Raw genomic sequence first — 14,910 nt, forward strand, 5'->3', positions numbered from 1 at the left:
ATGCCGTAAATGACACCCAGCCTTTTAGATGGCAAAAACAGTTCTCACATATGGGGCGTCACTATGTACCAGATACTATGGTTTATATGCAGTTGCCACAAAACAATTCCCACCTCTCTGCCCATTTTACCAATGAGAAAACTGAGGTACAAGGATTTAAAATAATCTGCCTCACACAGAATTAGAAAGAGATGAAGTTGGAACTTCAACCCAGATAATTTGAGCCCTCACTCTTCACTCTGGAGAGTGGCAAGACAGTGCAGGTGCCCGATGAAGGTCGTGGAGGGCTCCCACCCTCTCCCAGGGGATAAAGGAGCCTGCAGAGGACAGTGAAGAGAACCAGGCACAGGGCTAGGTGACATGGGACTAAGCCCCCTCACAAGCCCCTGCCTCCATCCAAAGGCTGCCAGGAGCCCCTTTGTCCACTGTGGACTTGCCATCTCTGTGACAGGCCAAGGCAGGCGCAGATTCTCTGGGTGGCCTGAAGCAAGCAAGAAGCAAAGCCTGCCAAAGGGCCCACAGTGACTGGGACCTCATCCTAAAAATCAGAGTGAGTCAAACCAAGTCTACACATCAGAACTGGTTTCTTCTGTCACATTGTCCTTGATGTGGACTCCCACTCCCCAATGTAATTGTTTTTGATAGTAACCCCAGAATCCAGTTCTCTTTCAGTTGTTAAAGGTAAAAACAAACAGCTCATTTCCACTGTATACTTTCATAATATGTGAAAAAGATTGCACAAATTATATTTCATTCTAAAGAATAAGAGTTTCAAGAATACATTAAACTTCAAAGAATCTTAGCTTGTGCTTAAAAATAATAATGCTGTCAAATTGCTTCATACACTTTATAAATAGAGTATAGGCAAGAAACATTACTAATGGTATCATAAATAAGTATTATAACTTTATTAAAATGAAAAGACAATATTCAAAATAATGCAACAAAATGAATAAAATCCTTTGTCCAATACTGTACACATAATGCAGAAATCAGTGCATTTTTCTTAAGCATGTTTTAACCTTCATTTAGTTCATACTAAAATATAATAAGCTTTAAATAGCTCAAATAATATTCAGCAGTTTAAACTGTAAACAGCTTGTTTAACTGTTAAGAGAACATTGCAGTAATGTACCTCTGTTAGTGAGCACCTTCTCCTCTGTGCTTATCTCTTCAAGATAAATACATGGAAGGATGTGAAAATCGGAACACAAACTATGTGTCTCACTGCATCTAAGTGAAGCAGCCAGCTGTGAGAGTTTTCAAAGCAGAAAGATGCTGATGTGACCTCTGGAATTCAGACATACTGCGCTATGGGTCAGAAGTGTTTTACTTAAAAAGCAAACAATCCCCAGGAAATACTGAATAGGAACCAGCAACACAAGACCAGCTTGTGTTGAATTTGTTTATTAATACAGTCTAAAAAAACAAAAGCAAAACCACAACACACATCCCCAAACAATAACTCTCAATCACATAGCTAATCGCTTCATTATTTTGTAAAACTGACATCCTAACACTGGCACCTAGTATACTATCCCATTTGAGTCTAACGTACCCCACTGCCTCTAATACGGCCCGCACTGCGATGAGCTACTTCAGTGGGTGGGACCAAGCAGGAGCTGTAAGGGAGAATTAGTCACTAGTTCTATTATCGTTTTATTTTTCAAGATGTGTTACATGTACAGGTGACAATATGGTTGCCAAGTAAACTGCTCTCCCTCCCTCAACAAGACACAACATGAAACCTGGAAGTATGAGGCCTTGGGATGATTTTTAACCTAAGTAGGTACACCCATGGTAAAGAATGGATACTCTGCCCTCCATGGAAAAGACTGCCTGCAAAAATAAATGAAACAAAATAGAAAAGGCCTAAAAGCCAGAAATCTTCAAACTTACTAAACAAAAATATTTTTTAATGATTCTGATCTAAACAATACTGTATCTTCTTCCATTTATTTGCTCAATTTTCAGTCTATCAGGACTCATTTCTCCAGCTTGAGTTTATTATTCTGAATATATATTACTCTAAGATAGTAACTAATTGGTTAACCTGCAGCTATGGTCTATGGTTATACCACAAGTTTATATATAGGTATGTAATGTATGCATATATAAAAAGCTTCCCCATCCTCCCCTCCCCACCATCACATCTTTAAATTATAGACTTGAAAGACTTTTTTCCAACACTAACAAAATCAGGGGTTCTCAGCATAACAGCATCTCACAACTGCTCTAAACCTTCTGCGTGAAGACAGAGTTCAACTATTTTGCAATCTAAGGGATTTTTCTGTGCACTTCAATCAAACTGGAAAATTGAGAACCATTTGCTCCTACATAACCTCTGCTGAACCACGACCCCAAGGTCTAAGGAGAAACCACATAGGATAAATGTTTACGCTTCACGTGGCCACCCAGATCCACTTTTGTTTTTGAGTCTGGCTTTTCTGTGGCTGAAGATATGCCGCAGTCAGCAGGTAATGGCTGGATTTGGGCGCTTGCAGTTGTTTCTTCCGCTTCCCTAAAAAATTTTTCATATTTGTCCAGGTATGGTGGTCGTTCAGGTAGTAGGTAATAATGGGTTGAACTAACCTTCTTCCCATTTTCAATAATGGGCAGAATGCAAGGAACCTTATTGGCAGATCCTTCGCTGTTCTGTCTTTGCAGTGCTTTGCTGCTGACATACTTGGGATCAGGGGCAAAGCTCTGTGTTGGGGGCATGACCCCATTGAGGTAAGACGGAAGGCTTTTGGGACTTGGTGTGCGCGAGTTACTCGGTGACAAAGGTTCTCTTGGCGGTACTTTGGGAGGCCTGTCTTCATCACTATAGGTGCTCGAAGTAACTTCTGCTGACCATCTTCTATAATCTGGCTTTACCGGCCTAGGAGGTATGGGAACTCTGGGGGGAATCTCAGGTTTGTCTTCATCGGAGTTAGGAGAAGCTCTGTGTATACAACAGTTGGATATCCTTATGGCTGGCTTGTTAAAGGAGCCAGCTGGTCCCGAATGAGACCTTCTTAATCTTCGGTGGGTCTGAGGTGGAGGAGGATTTGGATCTGGGACACCTCCATTTTGGTCAGACACATAGCTGAGATCTGCTGCAGAAACAGCTGGGGTATCAAAATATGCATAGTTGATTTGTCCACACCCACGGAAGCTTCGCCTGCCAGGAACATCATATTTGAAATCAGAAAGTGTAGAGTCTTCTAAAAGGAAGTCTGTATCTGAGCTAGTTAGGAATTCCACCTCACAGTCTGTGTCATCCAGAGAGAGGGCTTCAGAGATTGGCAACGGTGGAAGAGGCCTAGAACCCCTTTCACAAAGAGGGGCACAGGGGAAAAGGGAAGGGGAGTTTTTTATGGGTGTCAGTGGAGGAGTGGAAGCACAAACCCCGTTCACTGTGAGTTTCTTAAAACCACATACAACTTGATCCTCTTCATGTGGTCCCAAGTTTTCACTTGGGGGAATAAGAAGAGGAGGCAAGCTGGACTTTTGAGCCGGACCATTTTCTGCAAAGCAGTGGCCATTCATCGGAGCAGATTTGGAAGTGTGCCCTGGAATGAACAAGAGATATTAGTAAAAGATCAACAATCCTCTCTCCACCTGTGTGAGGGAGAGAGCGCCCCCGCGACCTCTGCTTCCCCAGCTTTCTTCCTGAGTGGCTGTTGTCACCCTGAACACCCATGCAACAACCACAGGTGTAATTAGAGAGCAGAAGATTGTTAACGCATATGGTGTGGTTCAGAGAACAAACTATCTCCTCTATCTCTCTTGGACATGTGCACAGTGCACACCCACACACCACAGGCAAGTTCTGTGACGTGTGCAAAATTCGCGGAAGATGAACAGCATATAATTTACATGAATACCATACTGCACCAGCCTTGCCATTTAAGACATGTGGCCATACTAGGCACGCAGGGTACCAATGAGATAAGACAAAGTCCTTATTGCTAGCACATCATAATATCGTGAGTGAATGGACTTGCTTGCAATGTGTTCAGTTCACACACAGCTCTTGACAAAGATACAAGGAACAAAATATTCACATTAAAAATACTATTTTCTAGGTTTTGAGGAACATTTATACTATTTTCATCTATTACTGTCAAACATGCATTCAATATTAGTAAGAAAGGTAGGAGATCTTGCCTAAGGTTTCATGAAGTAAAGTATGCATCAGAGCTGGAATGAGAACTAATTCTTGATTTTGGAAGATCACATGTCCACGACCAGTCCTACTTAGGACTCAGTCACTCAGAATGAAGGCAGTGGAGTACAATAGCTTGAGAAAAACACAGTTATCTTCTGAATCTGTTGCCACTAGGGGTCAGGCTATTGTTGGAAATAGTTCAGGTTTCCTCATTTAAAAAATAATGCTGGAGGACAAGCTAACCCGAATCCAGACTGATCTTCTCAAATGCTTACTGTGATCAGATTTTCAGAATACATACCAAGTGGTATTAGGCGCTCCTGAGCAGAAGAGTTCAGACTGTAGGCCATGGTTATCGGGTCAATATTTAAAAAGTTGCTGAAAGGAGAGGAAGATACCTTGGTCATAAACAAAGAGCAATCAAAGCCTCTCTCATTTTAGTGTCGCTTATTTATCCAGATTACAGCAGCATTATATCCTCTACTTACTTTTTAAACTCACTGCGACTGCTCCAGCAGGTCTTCCTCATATTCCCCATGGCTCGGCCATTATGTAGAAATCCAGTTTTTAATGGGACTCTGATCTCCTGAGCAGCAACTCCTGCTATTGACATTGTGCCTTATTCTGGGACATCTCCAAACCTGTGAGGCCCAGGCATTTTAAAATCAACCAGTAGCTTTCATTCCCTAGGGGGCAGAAGAGATGAGATAATAAAGAAAACAATTCAGAAATACCTCCATTAGGATAAATTACAGCAAAGCGTATTATGACAGAATTTGGGGGGGGGGGGGATGCAGAATAGAAAAAATTAGTTGTGGACTTTCACTTAATTCTTACTGAACTAATTCTTATGTCTCATGAGGATACTTACATGTAAATGCTAAAAATGATTTTTTGTGTAAATGCTAATCCAAAAGACATGAAATATTTTAGTGAAATGAGAAATAATCTATTGCCAGCAAAAGCAGACCTCCTACTGCAGAGCCTGATAGTTGCACAACAAATCACACTCACTTGGCAATGCACACAGACCCTCCCTTGACCTATTAAACCAGCCTTCTAAGTTACGGCTGCACTGGGCATGAAGCACCAGTGAATCCCGCTTATTTTTCCCAAGCTAAAAAAGTAATTGTATTTTATGCCACAGAACGAATATTCACTAAAACCCAATGCTGAAACTAAGCAAGAGTTTCTACAGTATTGGCACCTGACCACCCCAGGGTCTAGCATTTATTTGGATTTTGTATTTCAGGGTTGGCCATGGGAAGACAAATTCTCCAGTTACTACTTATTCAAGGAACAAACAGTAACATATGAAGATACTAATTTCCATTATCCTGTAAAAATCAAGTTCTACAAGATTACGAGCTTCAGTAAAAGCCTGGGACAACTTCTTCCCTCCCTTTTAAAGACAAACTTAAAGGTACATTCTTTACATTCTCCTTTGTGAAATACTCAGTAACTCACATCTTGCTTAGCTGCAAGACATGGATAACAAAGGCTAAGTACATTTTTCTTAAATTAGTTTCTCAGCTTTAGGACCCCCAATCCCCCTTGTCAGATGGTACAGGTCTGGAGTCCCTACAGCCCCCTTTTCATTTTCCTTTTTTATTATTCGTTATTAAGTGTTAGTCAGCATCAATCTCTGCTGTCTTCAGATAGCCAAGTTTACTTATGGTAAGTTTAGGTTTTTTTCCTTAGGCACCAGGATATTATCTGTCAATTATCTGTATAACACTGACCCCTTTTGGGGCATGTACATGTACACTCTTTAACACGATCTCATTCTCTTACTAAATATTAGTAAGGGATTAGTGCAAACAGTATCTGCACAGCTGTGTGCTGGGCACTGTGCAAAGGACTGAAGATGACTGTGACACATTTGCTGTGGGGGAGAGGTACACAGGTGTTTTTTTTTTTTTTTTTGCTCAGTAACTTCAAATCTATTATTTACAAATCTGTCACCTCCTACTAGACTGTAAGCTCAGGACAGAGGCTGTGTCTCAATCACCTTTTAACGATCAGTACCTGGAACAGTAGTAGGTGCTCAGTAAGTGAATGTTTGTTGAATGAATGATTGTATAATACCATCTAATTATCATAATCAGTATCAACTCAATATACACATTGTGTGAGGCACAGGGGTTTTTTAAAGCTAAAAACCTTTAAAAAATACTCTGCAAGTATCCATTATTATTTTCCCATTAAAAAGGAACACAGTGAGAGTAATGCTCTACAGGTTCAAGGTCTCAGTAACAAAATAGAGAAGGGGATCCAATGACTGGCTCTCTGTATTTTACCCTTCCAGTCAGCTGTTCTATCTGGCAGAGATTTTATGATAGGGTTAAAATATTATTTCAGATAGTCAAGCATTATTTTTCTTTAAATCAGTCTCTCAAATATATGATAAAGAAAACATTCTGTCATTTAAGAATTCTAAATTATTGAGAGGTCTTTTGAGGATCGGCTTTTCAGATTACTTAAATGAAGCAAATGTGTATCTACCATCAAGCTATAAAAAATTTAAAAACCAATTTTAAAATATTCCAACCTCTCCCTCTGTGTACTTAGCCCAGTGGTTTATCAAGCTTTTTCTAAGCATTCTACAAGCACTGGCAAGACTATGAGAAAAGTATCTGTGGTAATATAAAAATGAAAGGCAAGATAGGAAGAAGAATATGGTATTTAAGTAGTTTGAAAGCACACGTTTGAAGATCGCTCATCCCGATTACAGGAAAATGCTGCAGGGGATTCTGGAGGCCCAACCCCCACCTGTCTGCAAGCCAACAAGTACTACTAGTAATTACTGTGTGTCAGCCTCCTAATGCCATCTACATCTTAGCTTTCAACAGAATGATTGTGTAACTATCGCCTCTGCAGAAATTGCCTTGGAATTCTAAACTTACATTTCAATGGTCGCTTAAAATTATTTATACGTTCTAGAAAAAGTTATTTTTTATTCATTGTTTCCATCACCTACTTGTTAGCTTTCTTAAGAAAAAAATTTTTTTAGTATAAAAAGAATTGTGTTCACTAAGCCAGCTCACTTCTGACCACAATAGTGTCTTTGTGTATTCATAGAAGGTGACCTGCCTCTAAATTTCAATGGGGAATTGTGAATGGGCCATGTTATGAAACTGTCCGAACTTCCTACTTGCTAGCATGGGAGACGAGGGGGGCAATATAACTGCCATGTTCTCTTCTTTTGGAAAATAACTTCAAACCGTAGACTCAAAAAGGGCAATGTGCTACAGGTTTGGAAGCAAGCTTTTTAAAAAAATGTTCCTCAGATTGTAAACCCAGAGTATGAAACCACCTGAAACTCTCTCTCTCTAAAAACCTTCTAGTATTCAGTGCAAATGGAAGGAGGGGGAGTAAATAAATCCATTTTACCAACCTCAAGCTAAAAAGAAACAAACTCTTCCCAAGTGACGTTTAATGCTGCAATTTTTCACATCTTATCTGTCTTACAACTCATTAGAGGAAAACAATTGCAAAAATGTACCTATGTGGGAAAATCAATATCTAAAAAGTACAAGATGGAATTATGTCATGGAATCCAAAAACAGGAAAGCGAACATGAATCCAGGCAGCATGGTTTAGACGAGGACCCGAATAACCTTAGGCATGACTTCTCCAAACTTCATCAACTATTTTTAGCTTTTTTAGTGGGTCTAAAATGCAGTTAAATACCATATTTCAGACGTGAACCACCTTTTCCTGTTAACATAACTTGATTCTTTTTAAAATTCAACAAAAAAAGAAGCCCTAAAATCATTTGCTTCTTGAGGTTATCCTTTTATTAATCCACTTGTATAGCTTCCACTCATAGACAGCTCCTGAATCAATGACTCCAGCCTGGCTCAAGCTCCAGCTTTGCATTTCCTCTTGTCTGGTGATTATCTTTCCACTTGAATGGCCCTCTGGCATCTCAGACTCTACAAACCAAACTCCTCCTTTCACTTCATACTCCCTTCCCCACTCAAACCAGTTCAGGGTCTAAGAGGATCACACTTCTCAAGGCACCATTTTTAACCTGAGGCCATGTACATTCAATTGCCAAGTTCCACAGACTCCTTTTACATGATTTCTCAAATCTTACCCTTCCATTCACAGGCATCATTCTTCCTGGGGTCTGGAAATATGCAACCTCTTCTATACACCAGTACCAGGTCAATATTCCTTAACAACAGCTCAAACTAAGATTTGCTGCTGCTCAAAAAACCTTCAAAGGCTCCTAAATAAAACCTCCTCAGCCTGGCATTTAAGGCCTCTACAATATAAACCTAATTTATATTTTCAAGCTCATTTCTATTTTCCCCAAATCTGTCAGAATTCAATTTATCCTTTAAGGTCAACTCTACCCTACCTTCTCCATGAAGCCTCTCCCTTCATGAAACACCAGAGCAGGGGCGCTCTGTTCTTGGGTTATTCTGTGCTGGGCCCCAATTCCCATTCCACTCTTCAAATCATCCAGGACAGAACTGATGTCCGATTTATGATTTCCCCCGGTAAATCTTGGCATCATTCATGTCTATTATTTATTAAATGGATACTGAGAAAATATCCATCTTATTTTTAGAAAGTAATGACATGAAAGATTCACATACACTGTGTGTCAGTGAAGAGCTCAGTAAGGATAAACTTAATGCGTGCTGGAGTGAGGCCACTGCCCAGTAATAATGTAACAAGCTTAGGATATGTAACAGGAAGGAATTTTTATGAAATTCATTTCCAGAATTCAAAGTAGATAGTTTGTAGACTGAGTAAAAAATTATAAGCTTCAGTGGTTAACAATGTAGCTTTCTAAACTGGTTTCTGTTACAGTATATTTACTTGAAGCAACGAGGGGGGTACTTTCTGAAAACAGTGTTTTGCCTTCTCTTAAAACACTATTCCTTCTAGACTGTGTTTTTACTGCTAAATTTAAGGTCACTTTCATTTTGCTAAAAAAGTTACACCAAAAGCACACTGCACTTTCTTCATTAAGGTGAAATCACATGCCTTTAGCTTGAGGATAGTCTCTTTGAAATTGCTTAAAAAAAAAAAAAAAAGAAAGAAAAAGAAAGAAATGCAGGCTACCTTAAGGCAGTAACCTAGATCTGCTTACCTGGCCACCAGATCTCATTAATAAATCTCAGAAGCCATCCATGGGAGGAGGAGGGGCACATTTTTGTCATACAACTCATCCAGTTCTGCCCAGTGCTTCCTTATTTAAGAGTGTGATGTAATTTCCTCCTTTCAATCTGGTTCTAGAACCTGATTTCTGTTTATTCAGGGTGATAAATGGTCTTTTCAGTTCCATTTAAGAATCACCTACATTAAGTACTTCCATAACCAGGGAAGATAATAAGGTAATTACATTTAGAGGCAAAATTTATAAAAAGAAACTGATTTAGGAATATGACAAACTCCATGATTTTAGATCCTCCCCAAATAGACCAATCTCTGCATGTTTATTTTTAAAAATGTCTAAAATAATCACCTGTGAGGAAATTAAAAAAAAAAAACAACCCACCAATTTTTTTTTTTTTTTTTTTTAGGCAGAGTCTCGCTCTTGTCACCTAGGCTGGAGTGCAGTGGTGCACACCACAATTTCTGCCTCCCAGGTTCAAGTGATTCTCCTGCTTCAGCCTCTCAAGTAGGTGGGATTACAGGCATGCGCCAACACACCAGGCTAATTTTTGTATTTTTAGTAGAGACAGGGTTTCTCCATGTTGGTCAGGCTGGTCTCAAACTCCTGATCTCAGGTGATCTGCCTGCCTTGGCCTCCCAAAGTGCTGGGATTACAGGCGTGAGATACCGCGCCCACCCCAGATTTCATTTTAATAGCCTATGATTTAGGGGTAGGAAAAGAAAGAGGGAGGCAAGTTAAGAAAACTTCCTTAGTTGTACTCTCTACCATGGTAAATGGTAAAGAGTAATAGCCTTTAAATTAAAAACATAGATGACTTTCAAAATAAGGTCATATTTTAATGTAATTAAAATACTCCTGCATGAATTCAAGAAAAGCTTGATGGCTTCAGTAAATATTAAAATGTAGTTCAGTGTGGCAAAGATGAACATTTGTGTCTGTGTTTGCAGCTCCATTCCTCAGAGGCTCTTAAACATGTCCAGAACATAATGGACCATTTGTAGGTGGTGAAATAAGAGGCAACAGAGAAAATAATTTATCTTCAAACTGTCAAATAAAAAATAAATGACATAATTTATTCAATAATTCAGAATGCTTTCTAACTAAGTATTTTTAAAAAAGCTAAATTAACAAAAAGCCCATTCCCTCAACTACCATAATCCAGTCTTTCCACCCCCTTCAGCCTCCTACACAATTTGAGTGTGACAGCAGAAAAGTAGAATAGCAGGAATGTATTCTTTTGTCCTTTGTATTTTTCCTACAGAGTAGCACAATCAGTAACTATATATACACACAGAGGGGAGAAAAATATTATTTTTTTGACATATACACAATAGATTATTTTTTATTATAAAAGCAAATTCTAATCTAAAGACGAGCACAATGGTCTAATGATGGGACGCAAGTCTTTAAAACTTCAAATTTATTTAACAAGCATTTAAGTTATCCAATGGTAACTCCAGATTGTTACAATCAATATAAAACCATTAATAACAACATTCACTGGACATACAACTGCCAGGCAAGCATGGTTCTAAGTGCTTTGTGTGTATTAACTTATTTAATCCTCTACAATGCTGTAAGGTGGGCTACTATTATTACTCTCACTTACTTGGGGCACAGAGTTAAAGAACTTGCTCAAGGTCAAACCTGGTGAGCAATGGGGCCAGGACTTCAACCAGACAGCCCGGCTTCAGGGTCCAGGCCCTTCACCAACACACCACACTGCCTCTTCCAGTCCCTACAGCTTTTTAAACCGGCGAAATAGGATCCAACTGAGTATAATGCTCAACTTTTAAGGGTAGCACAGATCCCTTTTTTTGGATTTAGTGGTAATAAATAGTTTTTCTTGGGTAACCTGTAGCCTATGAAAGTTCCTGTTTTACTTCAACTCCCTCAAATTCTCCTATTAAAAGTTATTAATTGTAGATCTGGCCTATGTATCCTCTAAAAAGGGTGGGTTAAGGCATCAGTTTGACATTCTTTTACCACTTCAAACAATTATTTTGAAGCCCTCAGTCTTTAATGATACACTGATGCCCCACCATAATAGAACTCTTTATGACACGGTTATTTCATATAACACAAGTCTTGTTTTTACTCGTAATAAGGGGTTACTACATATACCCAACGGGCCTCCTTTTAATACACTTTCACAGCATGGATCCCAATGATGGCATTATAATCACACTGTATTGTAAAATCCGGAATTTAATAATAGAATACCTTATATTTGTAAAGCACTCTACACGTTACAAAGCACCTTCTTACACATTATCTCACTTGATCCCCACAACATCCCTGTAAGAAGAGGCAGGGATTATAATCTCCATTTTGCAGATGAGGAAAACAAAGTGAGGTTAAATATCTTGCTATAAGCAAAAAGGCTATCATGGCTCTTCTGTCCTATATTCCAGCATTTTCCCCACACTTTCACTACCTCTCCGCTCTATAGTATCTTCATTTTAGGCAACAACCTCATTTCTCCTTGTGACATTCTTGTTTATAAATGGAGAAACTGAAGCAAAAGACTGTTAAGTTAAATACTCAAGACTTAAGTGCTGGTCAACAGCAGAGGCAGGAACAGAAACTCAACTCATAGTGCTCATTCAGCTCAAAAATTCTTAGAGGGCAAGGATTAATTCTTTTCACAAATATTTATCAAGTGCTTATTCTGGATTAGATACCATGTGAGGTGAAAGAGATATGGTTGCTGCCTGAAGAAGCCTTCCATCTAATGAGGGAGGAAGAGAATAGACAAGCAAGCAAACAATTTTAGATGGAGGTACCTTCCAAGGAAACAAGCAGGTACAGCAATAGGATGAGGCGGCAGAGGAACATATATTTACACAGGTGGTTTGGGAAGGCCTCCCTGAGTAGGTGACTTTTACAATGGAAATCTAAAGGCTGAAAAAGAGGCAGCCCTGATAAGAGTCAGAAGACACTTCTACTGAGCGAATAGTTGTTTAAAAAACAATCTGTAATTAGTCCATTTCACATCTGGGGTATTGAATAAGAGCTTTTGGACAATGTCCTCCAATCCTTACCTTCCTATTGTTTCCAGGTTGAAAAGGGCTCCATTTCTGTAGCCAAAGCCCCACATTTTTTGGTTTCTTTTTGTCTTTTAAAGACAGGGTCTCACTGTCACCAGGATGTAGTGCAGTCATGTGACCTTGGCTTACTGCAACCTCTGCCTCCCAGGCTCAAGCAATCCTCCCACCTCAGCCTCCTGAGTAGCTGGGACTACAGACATGAGCCACCATACCCAGCTAATTTTTGTGTGTGTTTTTTTTTTTTTTGGTAGTGACAGGGTTTCACCATGTTGCCCAGGTTGGTCTCATATTCCTGGGCTCAAGCCATCTGCCCACCTTGGCCTCCCAAAGTGCTGAGATTACAGGCGTGAGCCACTGAGCCTGGACAAAAGCCCCACATTTTAAAGACACACTCATTGAGACCTGGAAGAGTGGTCTTTCTGTAACACTGCCCAATTTTACGGTGTAAGGAATTGGACTACGGTATCAACAAAGACTTCAATTCTCAGAATCCTCCCTGCCACCTTCTGAAATCTGAATCCCTAACTTTTCCCTACCTTAAAACTAATTGTTAAGCTAGTAACTTACATTTAGGACCCTCAAACTCATTCGCCTCATCTACCTTTACAAAGCACATGTTTATGCTGTGTGAACAATGCCAGAATGCCACAACTGGACTGCGTTTATGAAGGGAGTTCTTCATTAGCTTTTATAAACCGACACCGGCCAAGGATGCTAAAGGTATCCAAATGTATCCAGATGATGAGGTACCAATTGAAATTTATTTAGATTAAGAGCAGAGTTGTTTCTCTGGTAGAGGGAGCCTATGCCATTCAAATTCCTGGAATTACCCTTGGCACCTCCTTTCCCCTCCTCTGCTCCTTTCTAAAGCAATCTGATGGTATGCAGACAATCAGGTCAGTTTCAAGCATGTTAGATTGTGCCTGTAATTTAGGCAAATTGCTTTGAAAAGCTACCATTAGTTTCAGCAGAAAGGAAGTATTATCTAGTTCAATTTTTGAGAAGCAGCAGTCAAGAGGTACTTTCATACAAAAACTCAAGCATAATTGAATCTTAGAGTGACCAGGATTTATTGTGAACTGCAAATAGGAAAACCGATGATTGAAACAACAGTTTTACCTGTGAAAAGTAGGAATAATTCAGACATTTCATAACAGTCAAAAAAAAATTAAACAGATTTGCTTTCCAACCCTTATCAATGACTGGTCCAGTCCTGCTGAGCCTTAAAAGGTAAAACATGCTTTCATGCAACGATTTATCAACATCAACTATGTGCAAGGCTGCATAAGATAGAAGCTATACAAGGCAGAGTGCCTACCCTTAAGGAGTTTACAATCTAATATATCTGTCAGGTTATAAATCGTTAGTCCAAGACCTCTATCACTTATTATCGAGTGTCACCTGGAACACACAGGTGAAAATAAACCTCTGCTTGAAGTGAAGGGAATGACAAATAGTTTCTGAAGTCCATGCTAAATCCTCTGTTATTTTTCTTCAAACTTGCTAATATCTGGAAAAGAGCTTGCTTGATAACATATTGGTAACCAATTACAGCCAGCATGTTAGCAAGAAACCAGCTTCTTTTATTTTGGTCTTTGCAAAATTTGGTCATTTGCGGATACCTAGCCTGTCTTTGGTTTCTGTTCAAATAAAATTTCACTTAAAACTGTATATTGTAATTACAGAAACGTAAGAAAAGAAATGCAGTTAAAAAAATAGGTACGGTGAACTTGGGATGTTCAGTCTCAACAAATGCGTACCCATTGCGTTCTTACACATTTATAAAAGGTTGAACATTTGTTCTGGACGGGAAAAAAAAGGCATTTTAACCTCACCTCTCTTCACCCCTGACAGTTGCCTAGAAACCAGTCTTGCCCTACCTGTGTTGCAGGTGTACCTCAAGTCACCAACACATCTCTTTTAAAGCTACAGCCTCCATTCTGACTTAAGTTTATGACTAACAATCTATTCATATTTTTATCAGGTAAGAGACTGGTTTCTTTCAAGCAATGATGAAATCCTAATAAAGACGTAGCAAGCACCAATACAGCACCATTCACGGTTAAGGAGTCATCTAATTTGTACAGGGCTATGATGTACATATAAATACACAAATTCCCAATAAGCATTCGCATCTTGAACACATTAATTCTGCAGTCCCATTCCATTCAAAGCGGTACTTAAGACATTCAGAGCAAAGAATCACGTTTCTAGGAGAGAAGGAAGAGTTCAGAACAGCTTAGACGAATTTTAAAATACTGATTTCGGCATTACCATCGTCGCTGGGCGATGAGGCAGAGGGACCGGGGCTGACCGCCAAAGAGAACCGGTACCAACCACCGCAAGCAATCACCGAGCCTCCCACCCCAGCTTTCAAGACAGGATTTACGGGCACACGGTGTCAACAAGACAACGCAACCCCGATTTTTACAACGAAAAAAAAAAAAAATCAAACAAGCCCCTAGCGCCGAAGACGCTCATCCCCGCCGGGCCACCCCGCAAGCGCAGGCGGCGGGACTAGGACTCTCAAGCTCGCCGCTCCCGAAGCCCCGTCCGCTCCAGCGGTCCCG

The 14,910-nt window shown here is 39.7% G+C and overlaps 1 protein-coding gene across 2 annotated transcripts; it reads right to left on the reverse strand.

Moving 5' to 3' along the window:
- Positions 1-884: 884 nt before the first annotated feature.
- ERRFI1 (ERBB receptor feedback inhibitor 1) lies at positions 885-11,589 on the reverse strand. 2 transcript variants are annotated; one of them, XM_011981468.1, is made up of 4 exons: positions 11,514-11,589; positions 4,642-4,839; positions 4,455-4,531; positions 885-3,554 (listed from the first exon to the last, which is right to left on the reverse strand). In XM_011981468.1, the coding sequence occupies exons 2-4, from the start codon at positions 4,764-4,766 to the stop codon at positions 2,368-2,370; spliced, it is 1,389 nt and encodes a 462-aa protein (XP_011836858.1). In that variant the 5' UTR covers positions 4,767-4,839; positions 11,514-11,589; the 3' UTR covers positions 885-2,367. The 2 variants fall into 2 exon arrangements, with proteins under 2 accessions (XP_011836858.1, XP_011836864.1); XM_011981474.1 differs by lacking the exons at positions 4,455-4,531; positions 11,514-11,589.
- Between the last annotated feature and the right edge of the window lie 3,321 nt (positions 11,590-14,910).

Source organism: Mandrillus leucophaeus, unplaced genomic scaffold, assembly GCF_000951045.1.
Source record: "Mandrillus leucophaeus isolate KB7577 unplaced genomic scaffold, Mleu.le_1.0 Scaffold105, whole genome shotgun sequence".
Lineage (NCBI taxonomy): Eukaryota > Metazoa > Chordata > Mammalia > Primates > Cercopithecidae > Mandrillus > Mandrillus leucophaeus.